Here is a 16,072-nt window from a genome sequence, read left to right on the forward strand (position 1 = left end):
AAGATATACAGTACAGTACGTTCTTTTATACTTGCTTTAATCTCACATCTGAACTTGAGGTATCCTGAGAATCTCATGCTGCTATCATGTGCACTAAATCACAAGCTCCAGTGCCCCAGGTCATTTTCTGCAACTCGGTTCTCTCTTCCCATTATTCCTGCTAACCCCTTGAACACAGCATTCCCATTTCCTCTTCCTAGCACCTAAATTGATCTTCAGACATATTGTCAGAGCTCACTGACCTGTAAACACTTAATGCATCATAATCTTTGGTGCCTCTTGGAGACTTTAATGACATGCTACTGAAGGGGACAGTGGTTGAATCCTGGAGACAAGTGACCCAGTATAACTACAAATGCTGACTTTTCAAAGAACAACATGTACAGACATAGAGAGTCTTCTCAAGGTAAAAACAGAGTTCTACCTTCAATCAACACATTCATATTAGATCAGATCAACCTATCTTTGCTAACAGGCTGCATATCACAAGCCCCCTTCCTCCTCCTTCTCCTCCTCTTTCTCATCCTCATTTAACAGACACTTAGCCTCCACCTTCTCCTTATCCAGACACACGAACAGCACACCCATCAAGTCTCCATTGCTACCCCCACTCACCCCTTCAGCAATGAATACCAAACCACACCCATTATTGGGGACACCATGGAAAATGGGATATTTTGATGATTTGATCTGATTTCACCCTACATATTTTTATTTTATTGACATTACTTTGTAGAAACCTGTTTTTACTGACATTAATGAGGCTTTTTTCTGAAATATTTTTTGGTCAAAGGTGTCAATTTTTATTGACCATGATTGATTTATGAAGTCAATAAAATGATGAAACATCCAAGGGGGTGAATACTTTTTATAGCCACTATGGTTACTTGTGTACAACAACTATTGAGCAAAATTGAGCTCCTGTTTTCACTGATCATCCTTGAGATGTTTCTACAATTTGATTGAAGTCCACTTCAGTTGATTGGAAATTATTTGGAAAAGCACACACCTGTCTATGTAAGGTCCGCAGTTAACAGTGCATGTCAGAGCACAAACCAAGCCACAAACCAAGCCATGTAGACCTCCGAAACAGGATTGTATCGAGGCACAGATGTGGGGAAGGGTACAGAAAAAATTCTGCAACGATGAACGTTGCAATGAGCACAGTGGTCATCTCGTCTAAGTGATTGTGAGAGAAGGGGCTTAATCAGGGAGGTGATAAAGAACCCACTGGTCACTCTGAAAGAGCTCCAGCATTTCTGTGTGGAGAGAGAAGAATGTTTCAGAAGAACAACAACCTCTGCAGCACTCCACCAATCAGGCCTGTATGGTAGAGTGGCCAGATGGAAACCACTCCTCAGTACAGGTTTGCTGAAATGTACCTGAAGGACTCTCAGACCATGAGAAACAAGATTAGTGCAACACAAGGAACTTGGATTCAAACCACTCACTCAAGCTCACTTCCTGTGGAGCCACTTCCCAGTTTAGTCTCATGAGGCAAACACTCTTTCTACTTTTAAGACTAGGTTTAAAATTTTCCTTTTTGAAAGCTTATAGTCAGAGCTTGCTCAGGGGCTCTGAACCTTCACTTAGTTATGCTTCTATAGACCTAGACTGTTGGAAGACCTCCCTTGATACAATGTGCTCCACTCCTCTGCTCTCGCCACTCATATGCCATCAGTGTATGTCATTAACGTTGTGTTTGTTAGATTTGCACTATATAAATAAACCCTTCTGCCCATGTCATTCTTCTGTGTGACTATAAACCCGCACGAGCGGTTTGTCTGGGCTTCAGCCTGCCATTGATCTGTGGACTCACTGGGCTGGCTTATTGTTTCAGAGACACATACCAGTGGTTACTGTGTAGCAAGTGATCATGATTAAGATGCACCAGGCTCAGAAACATGTATTAGTTAACTTATAGGTGAAAATATGATGTTCCTTATTTGTATTTCTCTAATTGTGTTATTTTCCAAGGCAACAGTACATACCATAAGACACTTTAAAACATAACTCTAGTTGACTGTATTTTTAAACAAACAAATGTTCACAGCCAAACCAATGATAAATTAATCCTACAGTTCAGAAAAGTATAAAATTTGTATTAAATTTATTTGAGCACACAAAAGCAGTTAGAGTTGACTGTCTCAATGTCTTTATCAACTGTCATCTGAATCATGAAGAGTGATGACATCAAATAGTTCAGCTCTAGTTACTGATAATTAGAGTAAACAGAGAGTGAGTGTGACACAGTTGGCATGGCAGTCTACGAACCACAGGTTTGGTGGTTCGCTTCCTGAACAGAAAGAGAGAGGAAAAAAAAATAGAAAGTTCCACCTTCTGTAACAATGACGAGTGCTGAGTGTTGAGATAGTCAGGCCAGACAAAACAATAAGCTCTTTAATATTAGGCTGAAACTGAAGACAGCAGGGGTATACCCCGGGGCCCGTATGCATATCATCTTATAGCCTTGCATGTAGACACATTCACTCATTGATAGAAACAAAAATTTTTTCGTAAACTATCTGCAAGTGATGTCAGGCTGACAGGAAACAGCTCATGTTTCAACAAGTGGCAGAAGTGACACCAAAATAACATAAAATAAAATTCAGATCCAGTTAACCTGGTCAGCACTGGGATATCTTCTCCACTGAGACTAATAGAAGGTCTATACAGCTTAGTATTGCTCTTCCATGAAGTCACGGTACCCATATCTCTTTCATAAGCATACACTGTGTAATCTTCTGTCTCACCTACTTGCTTGTACCTAATAGCTGTATGTTGTGTTTAGTGATCTTTTACTTTTCTGTTTATGGATGTGTTCCTGTGTGACTGTGTGTTAGTGTGCTAAAACAGATTCTGGTTATGGTTTATAAAATAACGTGATATGGAGATACCCATGCACCATCTTCGACACCCATCTTCTTCTATTCCTCACTATGTAATACAATCTATGTTATCACGAGGCACCCATCACTAGCTGCCAGAATCATTTTAATTTTAAAGACGTGCTTCTCTCTGTTACTGCTTCTGAACATCTGGTTTCAATAGAAAATTCATGACATTGAGGATATGGTGACAAAACTGCATCATATTATGTTTCAGGATTCAAAAAACTGTATTAATCCCAGAGGGATAAAAAACAAGACAAAACAATAAACTGTGATGACAGAATGACAGACTGTAAATAATAATCGTGACTATCATGATGTTAAAAAGTTGGATGTGATGATGCGGTAACATTCATCATTTCCTGGTCAACTTTAGATGGTACATTTACATACCTACAATTGTTAGCCAGTAATGCAATGCTGCTAATGCTATCAGGCAAAAGTGCTCAACAAACAACAACATTTTTGAAAGGCGGTGCTCCAGTAGAAGGTCAACAACAAGCAAGTGCATCTTTTACCACAAAGACCAGCATGAAATATGTAATAATAAAAGAAGAACTTCAGAAATGATCAGAAGAAATCTCAGAGGCAAACAGCAAACCTGACTATGTAAAGCTCAAAATACCAAAGCTCAGTAATTTCCTGTATACACAGTTTAAAGAAAATGGCACAGGATTGACTTCTAATCTCACTCATACAACATTTGCCCAAACAATGAAGCACTTGAAGTATTCGATTTTCTAGTATTGGATGTGTAATATTCGCTAATTTATACTGTGTAATACACTCAATTCTAGAGGTTCACATTAGGCCAATGTTGCATTGAAAAGGTTATTTGACAAATCAGATACAAGCTACTGCTTTACATTTTTTAAAAACTGCACTTTACCCATTCATGCACACTCACACACTGATGACAGCAGAGCTGCCTGTCAACTTGGAGTTCTGAGGCTGCCTGAGAGCACTCCAACATGTGGAGTGGGAAAAAGCCAGGGACTGAACCACTGGCCCACTCTAGCTCCTCCTAGTTTTTCCTCTTGTGTGTTTAGAGCGCTTTCACAGAAAACCAGTCACACACACACACAGACATAACTGCTAACAGACAGCAACAACTGGATGACTTACCACTGGAGCAGTTGGAGCCACCCCAGCCGGGCTCACACTGACAGGTGTTGGGGGCCATGCAACGACCGTGAACACAGCTCTCTGTACAATAAGCTGGGCATGGAGGAGACAGGGGAGGGATCAGAACAGTCACATAGATGTAGTCATGTAGAAGAAATAAATAGAAGTTTTAATTGATACTTTCCCTTTTAAAAACTGTAAATTTAAGAATGTGACTTGCAGATTAAAGTTGGTAATTTGCTAGACTTTTGAGACTTCAGATTTCATTAATTAAAGCCTTTTATTTAACCCAAAATTAGACTGGACTACTTGGCATGTCAGTAAAGTCTAAATAAAATCTAAGTAGTGCTTTTGTCTGTGAGTGATACTGAAGTTGTTACTGAAAGTGTAACTCAGTAACTTTGCTGTTAATACACGGCCGAAACACTTGTTTTCTGCTGCAAGAAGACACAACATCACAATATCTTATTTAAACAAGGACCTAATTTTGTTATTTCATTTATTTAGATTTTGTTTTGAACTTCACTTTTTACTCTCTTTAGCTCTGGCTTGGAATACACCAACTCCAAAGAAAACTGTGGCTCTTCGGCTGCTGAATGTTTAACAGCTTGGATTCCAAAGTGCATTAGGTTGCATTAGAAAGCCTCTTCTCTCCAGGCTTTTTAAGACTGTATGTCTGTAGAACAAGTCCAGCGAGGCCCTAAACCAGCCTTAACCCAACCAAATGTGGATAAAAGCCTCTGCCAAATGACTAAATGTAAATGTAAATGAGTCTGTCCACATCTTAGTGCTGCACAGGTACAGTAGAGTACGTTAGGTCCAGAAAAGCTTTTTTCCACATAAAAACACCTGAGTGTTGATGAGAGGTCTGAGAATGCTGAGGAAGGCAGAACCAAAACATCTAGTGTAAAGCTACTTATAAGCTCTAAAAACTAAAGAAAACTGCAGAGTCGACCCTGTTCACATGACTCCTTTCATAGAAAAGCTTTTGAGACACTGTTAATATAGAAATATTACTTTGTGTGGCTTCAATTCAAATGATAAGGCAGGGATTTTACTATAGTTTCATTGACAGAATAAATCACAAAAAGGAACAAAAACAAATATTGAATTGGTCCGTTCCTAATGTCTGTAAATCAAGAAGCTGATTTAGCTTATTTGTCTGTTTCCTTGAACTAAAAACCATTAATATTACATCTGCGAGCCACATTACTGGGTCACACTTCTTCCTCATAAACAAACGCAGCTGTTTTTTTAGGGGTCAGGGTTAGTCAGCCCCAGCTCTTATCGAGGGGAAAGTAGTGTACACCGTGGCCTAATTATCAGTCTCACACATAGTGCAGGGAGACAACTATTTAAAGTCACATTCACACCTAAAGGTCATTTTGAGTCATTAACTAACCTAACTGCATGTCTTTGGACTGATAGAGGAAATTAGAGCACCTGGAGGAAACCATGCATTAAACCATGCAGAACAACATCCAGTCAAGGGGCCAAACCTTTGACCTTCTATCTGGGATGTGTGACCATGCTGATCACCTGACATAAGAGCCTAATCACTTTTCAGTTCTGATTCATCTGTTACGGATTAGATTATCACATAAATGCTCTCATGCGACAGTGAACTAGTGTAAACCAAACAAACAGAGGTCATGCAAATACACAATTGACTTTTTGTGCAGAGTGCAGTTTAAACACTGAAGGGTAATGGCTGTTATTAGCCTTTGGAGCGCTGTTGAATAGAATACAGTAATGTCAATAGACATGGATTTCAATGCACAAGTAAACATTTGATTCAAGATAGCAGTGAGTACTGTCAGTAAGTCTCTTTATGGAAATAGTTATCAATAACTACATTACTGAACATCACCACATTTCCTAAAGGAAAGGATAACTAAATAATAGTGACTGCACTAAAGTTATAATGTAATGGTTAATTTAACTGTAGATGAGCACACATATTTTTATACAAATGATGATACAACTTTTCAAACAGAAAAAGCCATCTCATCTTGGATCTCTGCAGTAAGCTTGTCACAGCAGCATGTGATAGTTGCTTATAACAGTCTTTTCATACAAGAATAAATTCCCCTCTTAAGACCTGGGGCATATTATCACAGCCACTGCATGAATCATAACGTGGTCTCCCACTTCACCAAAACACACAGATATTATGACTTTCTTATGACCAGCTACTTCATAACAGCAGGCTATGTGTTAATATAAGGCTTTCTTTTACTGCTGTGCAACAGTTGTTTTTGCCACTGGCCACTGTGGCTTCACACCTGTCGCTGCCTGCTGACTACTGACTACTGACAGAGCGGGTTGAGATCCTTGGCAAGTGACGCCTTTGTAATGGCAACACATACTGTAGAGGGATACAAGTTCTGTTAAGGTGTGGTGACTGTGTAATCCACAGTATGGTTCACTAATCGTTTTCATACTTAATATGTCACTCATATGATATCTTGACTAATTTTCTGCATACCTGCCTTAAAATCATTGATATGGTTTTGCAAACATCAATAATAATTCTGGCTTAATACAATTAACTTAATTTAACGGTGGATCAGTTACATATGTTTGCATCAGTGACTTCTCTTATAGCATTTGCCTCTTGGAACATTATTCCACTTTATCACCTTCTACTCAATATTCCTGTGGATTATTCCTATACAGTACTGACGACAAGAACGGAAATAGAAACTCAAGTCTGTATTTTAGTAGCTTATTGAAAATCAGACTGGTAAGCATTACACAGGCCGTCTGTGAATGTGAGTTTGTAAGTAGATACTCACGAGCACACATCTCTCCATTCTCAAAAAAGCCCGGGCAGCATTGGGACTTTCTTCGATACATAGTTTTCTCTCCTCTACGATATGCTGTCCGATAGCTCACCCTACGCACAGGATGAAACAGTGTCAGGGTACACAGAAAAAGGAAATGCTGTGAAATCTAAGACATATATACAAATATTGGTCAAGCCTTTTAACCCTGGGAGGTTGTGAAAGTTTACTATGTTTATTTTCAGCTTCAAACAAGCTCTTCTTCTTCTTCTTGCTTGCTGTCAGACCCGTGCAGAGCTGTGTCGAACCTTTCAGTGCACACATGAATACAAGCATGTGCATCTTCCCAGGCGTGAGCAACCATGAATTCTTTACACATAGACATTCTGATTTACATCGGACCTCGGTGATGTGGACCTCACCTGTGTCTGGTGCACTTGAACCAATTGAGGATGTCAGTGCAGCTGGTGTAATAGACCTGGTCAAAAGGATGGGCGTACGACTCCTGCACGGTCACTGAGTAACTGAAAGCACAGGAACAGAGAGGAGAGAGAGGGGTCAGACAGATGGAGCTGAATTTGTGTGTGTATGTCTGTTTATTTAAAAAAAAGCAGCAGATCATCAAGAAGAAAAAAATTCCCTATCACTTATCCATTTGCTGCAAAGTGAACTTTTATCTAATCTAAATCCAAAGATTCAAACATAAGTGTCAAACATTAATTGTTGATTATAAAATTGTCACCAATTCATTTTCTGTCAGTTATCTGTTTCTGCACTAAGTAAAACATCTTTAGCACTAACCAGTGACTGCTCACAACTGCTGTTCCAATTCAAACCAGTTTTAACATTGATCCCAGTAAATACTGGGAAGCTCATGTTCTCTTTTCAAACTTTTCAGGATAGCTTGCAATCACACGTCTGCAGTCAGTCCTGGATTATACTCTATAATCCAACCTGACCACTTTGTTGTGGTTTGCCATGTGTTAACAAATGTAGTTCTGCATTCATTCAAAATATGTAGCTTCACAACATTTGCTACAAAAACATAATTGCATTTGCAATTCAGTATAGAAACATCATTTTTAGGAAATGTTTTTTCAGGAGATCACTGAAATATATTTGATTAAACTTTCCTTTAGCTTTTCTTCTTAGGACTTTACATAGATTAGATCTATTACTGTGTTGCAGTTCTTTTTCCATTTGGTGACTTGCTAACTGCCAGCTTTGCAGCAGGGTGTTCTTGTCAGCTTTATTTTATGTAAATATTTAAACAACACCAGCATGAATTATTTATATGCTTTTTTAAGTTAAAATTTACAAAACTAATTTTAAAGGCATGTTGTTCACCAAAGAATAATACATTTATCTTAATCTTAATGACACTGGGACTTTCCTAGAGGTCACCCAGTTTCATCTGCTTGTCTTCCCATAAATCCTAAGAAGAACAACACAGAAGGAGACAGTTGAGACTTCAGATTAGTCAGTTAAATGAAATGAATGAACTGTTGCTTTATTTAAAATTTGAGTATGTAACACTTACATGTTAAGATACACTGAAGTTGCTCTTAATTTAACTAGTGTGAACCAAAAAAAGCAGATTTGTCCATAATCCTACCACCAGATTAGTGGTTATTGCATCTTCCCTAGTTATAATTGTTATAATTCAACTGAAATCTGTAGGGCCAGAAGGTTTAATTTTGACACATACCCCAGAGGTCAATGAAATGACTGCAGCATTGTGACTGACCTCTCCCAGTGGCTGCAGACGTTGGGGTCCTCCAAGTTGAGGGAAGAAGTAATGGAAGGCAGGAAAAGAAAAGCCACAGCCAACAGGACTGTCCTGTGGCCGTGCAGCAACATGGTCATCTTAGTCAGAGCTGCGCCATTAGACAAAGAAGAGGGTACAAGTTAACAGACCATGCTTAAAAAGCTGATTAGTAAAGTAATTAAACAATGATAAAGAATGTATATATATATATATACCGTATATTAACATATGTGTTTGTAGGAAGTAGATGTGGGAAGTCAATGTCACGTCTTTAGTCAAGACAGTTCCCTGTTCTAAACAAGTCATTCTGCACCCATCCCCATTTAAACACAGTAAAATGAGTTTTCATTTACAGAAATAATGGGTACTATACATAGATTATTATTATCAAACTAGTGCATCGATTCATCGTCCATCTATCTATTCATTATCCTATCCCGTTTGTCTGCTCAAGAGTTGTGGGGAGTGCTTGAGGGTATCCCAGCTGTACATTGGGCAAGAGGCAGGGTACACCCTCGACAGGTCACCAGGGCTTAAAGGCGCTATCCAGTCAATCCCAGGGAGCTCACTAGTCAGTACTACTAAAATCCAAGTCTTCTCATTTGCTTTTCTTTGTGTAATGTGGTCAGACTGAAAATTCGACAAGAATTGCAGGCTTTTCAATTTGCAGCAGCTTTTCTACCACACACACTCACGCTCTCTCTCTCTCTGTCTCTCTGTGTCTCTGTGTCTCTCTCTGTCAACGAGAACCTTCAATTTGCCAAGTGGTGCCTTTGATTAAAACAAATATAATCAACAGTATTCAACACACAGTTCTCTCTTTAAACATGATGAAACTCTTTTCCACAGAGGCACTATTTTGTTTGCCACAATGACAGAACTCCAGTAAGAGATTGGTGGTTCCACAGTCCTCTGGTGTTATTTGAGTTTTTCAAAGTTTAATTTAATGAGAAGCTACCGTATATGAGGCAGAGAACATTTCTACCCGAGAAGCCCTGCCGCCAAGTTGGATTGAAATTTGTGAGAAACCAGACTGTGACATTTGACAAAGAAAGAAATATGTAGACAAGTAATTGTTTTTTTTTTTCAAAAGGCATCTAAAATAATAAACTAATCACAATGTAACAGTTTGACACTACCTACAGAGGCAGATGCAGTACGCAAATGAGATATATCAGACAGTCCTGATGATCAGAATAAGGAAGTTTAAAAGTTATAGTGCAGCTGTCTGCAGCACACACATTAACCTGTCACTGCACTGACATCCTCCAACGTCACCTCCCTGAAGAGAGCTGTGGAGGAGGACATGGCAGTCCTTAATTGAGTCCAAGCATCATGTGAGCCCTTCTGAGAGCATGTGAAACCTATGATAATTCCCACTAAGGCGTCACTGAATGCATCAGAGGTCACAGTCCTTTACCTTCCAGTTTTTATCTTTTCAATTAAATATTATAGACCCCCGCATCACTATTATTGTATGTAATACAAAGTTTTCTTTTTTCTTTTTCTTAATAGACTGCATGTTTTCACAAAAAGTTAAATTAAATATTTAAATATTGGATAATGGCCTGCAGTGTTACACATACAGTATCTCTACAATGCCTAACAGGTTAATTTGTTAGTTAAGCTCTGTAAAGAGGTTAAGAACCTAAATCTATTCAAAACAACAATGAGGAGAGTGCTGTAGGAAACAAAATAGAAAGCAGATACTTGTGTGGTCCAGCTGCCTAGCTGTATGTTTGGTGTAGCTATATTTTTAACTGCAATTATATTTTTTTAGTTCAAGGTTTGACCTACAGTACCCGACCGAACCCTTTGAGAACAAACATAATTTATAAATTTGTTTGTGAACCCAGTATCCACTCTCAACTCCAAGTTGCATATACAACAGTTATGATTACAGTTCACCTTTCAATGTACTAAACAAATAACATGTTACTTCAGGTTCTACATTAAGACATTTAAAAAATCCAAATATACATTGAGGTTTATTATTAACATACAGTATACACCCGTGTTCACTGTAAAGATAATATGAGAACGGTGTATACTAAAAAAGGTGTTAATAATAAGTATAGAATATCTCTTGATCTCTGGTGGGATTTGTCTGTGTGTTGACAGCTTTGCTAAGCAAACTAAACTATCTGTGTCTGGTCTTTCTTAACAGTTCAGAAGCAGCTGGTGACTACAGCACACAATATGACCACTTCATTCCTCCAACTCCTTGATGAATCTGAAGACATTAACCCTGTGTCTTCTGGCTAGTCTCCTTTTGATGACATTACTTGATGGAGGAAGTCTGGAAGATGTCTCCAGTGGTTGTGGCTGCTGACAGTGTGTCTGTGAAGGCAGTTTATAGGCCTTCAAGGCCAGTCCTCTCTAGTTTCACTGAGCCTGGAGAAGGAACAGCTGCAACCACCAACACTGAAACTCTCCCCACCCCAAGACAACTGCAATGCTGCACAAACAAGGGCCACGCTGTGTGTGTGTGTGTGTGTGTAGAAGGGCTCTAGACACACAACTGCTAATGGAGCGGATTAGGCAGGGTAGAACAACTTTCATACACTGTTCCAGGCAGCAAAGTATTGACGCCTCTCTGTCCACTCAGCAAGGACTGCCAGGAACTAAGGCCTGCTGTCTGAAGTCCCTCCAGAACTAGACAAAGGGTGCACTCTGGTCATGCACCAATATGTATTTGCAGCTTCACAACCTAGACCTGTATGTATGTGTGTGTGTGTATATATATATATATATATATATATATATATATATATATATATGTCACCCTTTTTACTCAAATGAATTTTACATCAAAGTAATTGTAATATTGCAAAGGGTTACAAAGCCATATCTAACACTTTGTGTGTGAGTGCTGACATCCACAAATGAAGAAAATTTGGAATAGGGGTCGACGCAAAAGCTTAACTTTTTGAAAGGCATGTGTCCTGTTACTTTTAGCATACATCTAACACAGCATTTCATTAAAAGAACATCAAGCCAACGGTCAAGCGTTGTGGTCCTAGCATGATGGTGTGGGGCTGTTTTGCAGCTTCAGGACCTAGACGACTTGCCATAATTGGTGGAACCATGGATTCTGAACTCTGACAGAAAATCCCAACCATCAGTTATGCAGTAGAACAATGACCTGAAAAATACCAGCAAGTCCGCCTCTGAATGATGATGAAAAAGTAGATCAAGGTTTTGGAGTGCCCTGGTCAAAGTCCTGAAATAAATCTGATGCTGTGGCCTGACCTTAAACAGGCCGTTCATGCTCAAAACCTTCCAGTGTGGCTGAAGTGTTCTAGTGGCTAGCACGGTCACCTCACAGCAAGAAGGACCCTGGACCATGTATCTTAGGTTAGCTGGCAAGTCAGCTGCATGTACTTCTGACTTCTCTCTGACTTTTGCTTTTTATACAGTACCTCAATATTATTTATCCATTTGCATTTCCACGTCTTTACTAATCATACTGACAAACAACCTCTACCTTAATGACAACTATCAACTCCGCCTAGTGTGCATTAAACAGTCAGAATGAACATATTTTTTTCAAGCAAAGAACAGAATTAACACTCTAACCAAGGAACAGGGACTTTTTAAAGTCTCCCTGCCTTAGAATAATAAAGTTCTTTCTGGGAACTATGTGAATGTCAGTTTCTGCATACTGTGCATTTTATTGTTTCGTTTGTTTACGCTGATTTATTTGCTTACTGTGGAAGTTCTTGTTTACGTCAAGTACTTACTTTCCCATCAATCCTCACTGGCTGTGCCTGACAAAACAACAGCTGAAGCTAATGAAGTAGGCCTACAGCTGACTCTAATGGATGTCGAGCAAGCCTGACTAAGTAATGTTTAGACTGATTAAAGTGTACAACTGTGACCACAGTGTTGACACTGACAAGTTGTGCTAAAATGATCATGTGCTAAAATGATCGCCACATTAAGTATATAAAAGAAACACTGGAATGATAATGATATAGAATAAAGACACACTCTATTCCTCCTCCTATGAAAGGAATCTCATAGAAGGAGATTCATTTCATTTTCAACGTCTGATCAAAAAGAAATTCTCAGTAAGTAATATTAAAGGAAAGACTCTTTATTTAAATATCTTTGATCTGTTTAGTCAAAAGCATCTGTCTCTTCTGGTTGGTGAACTAAACTCCCTGGAAAAACACAGCTGCTGTGTGTGTGTGTGTGAGAGAGACACAGAATGTATTCTGTGCGCTGTATCCTGTCTGATTTAGTTGGCCATGCTGTGTTTTGGCTTTCATCTTACACATTGAGTTGGTCAGTTGTGTGTCTCCTGTAGGGTGAGCAGATTTTCCCTCACTTAATTTCACTGGGGAAACACCACACAGTACGTGTCATCTTACAGTGGCTGATTGTATCAGCGGTGCAGTGATGTCACATGCTGCGAGCTGCACACAGTGAGCAGGGACCTGTGCGAACAGTTTTGAAAAATAGCAATCCAAGTATAAAGAAATGTGGGTTACCCCGTGTAAAAATATCTAAAATGAATTCTAGTGGCTGGCTACATACTGGGAGCACTGGCTCATTAGAAAGTAAGCCTATGCAGAACAGCAAGTTGTGCACGCAAAACTGAAGACAGTAAACGTGAGAAAGTATGAAAATGGGTCTGACATGGCTGCATCTGATGCACTAATCTTTCCTCACAGTTTATGTCTCACAACACTTGCAGTTGGTGGTCTGAGAAAATGTGTGTGGGGGAAATGGGCAGGTGCAACTTATTAGAGCCATTAAAGTCCCTCGGGCTCTACTCGTTCAGTCTTTCTCCAGTGAGTCTCTTCCTACTCTCACCAGTAACAGGTGGTGTATTTGAAAAAGCTGCAATAAAATAACAAGGGATCCATGCACAGAATGTCCACTTTTCAAAATGCATGGTACGACACTGTGATTTATGTTTGTAATAACGATTCCACTCCAAACATTTCAAAGCAAAAAGGATGGAAAACATATCACAAGTGTTACACAGAGGAATCCCTGTAATGGTGCTATGATGTTACCAATACCATCATGTTGTTCAAAGAAACTCTCAGCTATTCTGCTTATTTTTCTTGCCAGTATTCTGTTGCAAATTCAACTTTTCCCACCATTCCTTGGCAAACACAGGATCCAGATTTTAACATGAAACAAAATGGTCTTCATAGCTAAAACTGCATAGCCAGCCACATGTGTTGCATTTTGCTTTGTAACCACCGTGTTACAAAGGTTCAGGTGGTCTCATTTCCTAAGAACTTCCTCTGATTGAGTCCACTGTTCAAGCGATGCTCAGAAGAGGAAAGTGTGCCTCACTGTAACACTGTGCTCCACCTGCAAGTCTGCTTCTGCAAACTTTAAAATAAATCATCAGTTAACCAGTTTCTTTTTCTTGTGTTGGCTTGTTTGTGGATTGCATTTAGTGTTGCAGAGGAGCAGGTTGTTATTCATACTTTTTTAGACTGTTTTGTATGATTATCTGGCCCAGAAGAAAAGAAAACTCATATTTTCAGAGTACAAAGTAAAAGATCCAAGTTTGTGTTATCATCAGACACATTTGGACAGTCCTGCAGTACTGATAAAATATTTACATCATTTATTTTAAAAGGTTATATAACACTGTCAAGATAACTAAATTCCACGTCAGATACTTAAATCCACGTCAATTCAAATGTTCTCATACTGAAGAATAATGGAAAGAATAAAAGAATAATGGATTGAAGTTGAGTTTATGTATAAAATAGATGACAGTAAATGCACCAGCTTCAGATACATACGCTGCAGACTTGTTATTACGGCCAACAGCAACAGATTTCCCTTCATTTAAGCCTGGTTAATATTAACATTAGAAAGGACTAGTGACACCTCGCCTGTGATCACAACACACAGTTTCTGAAGCGAATTCTTTACCTTCTCAGTAATAATAAGGACCGTGGCTTCGCATGGATCAGTCCGATGGTTCCGATGCTGATCGTCCACCAGTAGATCATGAAAACAGGACAGGAGCTGTCCACAGAGGCCACAGCACGTCAAGGTGAAGTCATCGTGTCCGATCAGATGAGCAGCTTCCCAAGCAGCCTCAAGCACACACTGAAACTAACTTTGCCCATTCTCTATTCACTGGCCGGACTGTTGCGTGACGTCACCCCCCCCCCCCCCCCCCCCAACACACACACACACTCCTAGTGACTGAATTTGATCACACTCCCACTGTATAGCATGTAGTGCTACCATCATATGATGGGAGTTGATAGGTTTAGCTTTACTATCTACTACAAGGCAGTAATAATGCAAAAGAGAAGCCATTCCTTTTGGATCATGAATCAATTCAATTCAATTTTATTTGTCTAGCACCAAATCACAACAGAAGTCATATCAACGCACTTTAAAGTGTAAGGTTTAAGATCTTTCAGAGTATAATTGTATAGAAAATTACATAGAAATCCCATTTGAGCAAGCTTTAGGTAACAGTGGAGAAGAAGAACTCTCTATAGAAGAAGAAACCTCCAGCAGAACCAGGCTCACAGTGGGCGGCCATCTGCCTCAACTGGTTGGGGTGAGTGGAAAGAGAATAGAGAAAAGAACATCAGGCAACTAAAACAATTTTGAAAAAACAACAACAAGCAGCAAGAACATTGGGCAGATGAACTGGATTCTGGAGATGTACAGCTCCAGGCCGAGGATACCTGCAGAAAAGTACAGAGAGAGGGAGACAGAGAGGAGGAAACACAACTACAGGAGAGAGAAGACACAAAGTTAATGACATGCAATGGTGGCATTTGAATAGATGGCTAAGTGTATCAGTAGAGATCCCCCAAGGAATCAGGTTCACATTCTGTCTTTAAGTTAGAGTAAGTCTGACATCAACTTTAACTAAATCCCAGATTTGTTTCCTTCAGGAGAAGTCATGGCATGAACATTTATCAAAACACCCTGACCTGGAAAGCAGCTCTGCTGCAGGAGCTATAAAAATGGCAATCTTTCCTGAGGCTTCAGGTTAATACCACTTTGACTTCACTGCCACCTGCTGGTACAGAAGTTTCTCACAGCAAAGTGATCATTAGTGTGTTAAATTTAAATTGAGATTACCTCCCTTTATAGTCAATAAACTTTTGCCAAGAAGAATGGGGAAAATGGTTCTCTAGATTGTAACACTAATACACACAAAATATAATTATTTTGTGTTTAATGAACTAATCATTTATTCAAATACTTTGTCACACCATTTCTATCAGAGTCTTCTACAGTAAGCTGCAGTAGAGAGAACAGCCATTTGTCTGTTGTCTGTTGTTCTCACCATTGCTTTAGCCTTGCAGCAGAGGTTTGGTCATCCACAGCCACATATACCAAACCAGGAATTCCTTATAACTTGGTTGACTACAACTAGCTAGAAGAACATCAGGCTTTGCCCACCCAAACAAGACAACCAAAGGGAAAAATAGAGAAAAGAAAAATAGACCAACTATTTTAAGTCCAGCAATCAAATAGCTTCATGGAACTGT

The 16,072-nt window shown here is 39.3% G+C and overlaps 1 protein-coding gene across 4 annotated transcripts in view; it reads right to left on the reverse strand.

Moving 5' to 3' along the window:
* Positions 1-14,646, reverse strand: part of megf10 (multiple EGF-like-domains 10) — a 39,509-nt gene extending 24,863 nt beyond the window's left edge. For all 4 annotated transcript variants that reach the window (XR_003297398.1, XM_026338949.1, XM_026338948.1 and 1 more), the window contains exons 1-5: positions 14,481-14,646; positions 8,550-8,679; positions 7,225-7,326; positions 6,815-6,915; positions 4,017-4,109 (exon numbers count right to left, since the gene is read on the reverse strand). Coding sequence is in view for 3 of the 4 variants with exons in the window: in XM_026338949.1 (XP_026194734.1) it covers positions 4,017-4,109; positions 6,815-6,915; positions 7,225-7,326; positions 8,550-8,668 (415 nt within the window). In the remaining variant the exon portion in view is untranslated. The remainder of the gene's footprint in view (positions 1-4,016; positions 4,110-6,814; positions 6,916-7,224; positions 7,327-8,549; positions 8,680-14,480) is intronic.
* Between the last annotated feature and the right edge of the window lie 1,426 nt (positions 14,647-16,072).

The sequence above is a fragment of the Anabas testudineus genome, chromosome 22 (assembly GCF_900324465.2).
Source record: "Anabas testudineus chromosome 22, fAnaTes1.2, whole genome shotgun sequence".
In the NCBI taxonomy this organism is placed as follows: domain Eukaryota; kingdom Metazoa; phylum Chordata; class Actinopteri; order Anabantiformes; family Anabantidae; genus Anabas; species Anabas testudineus.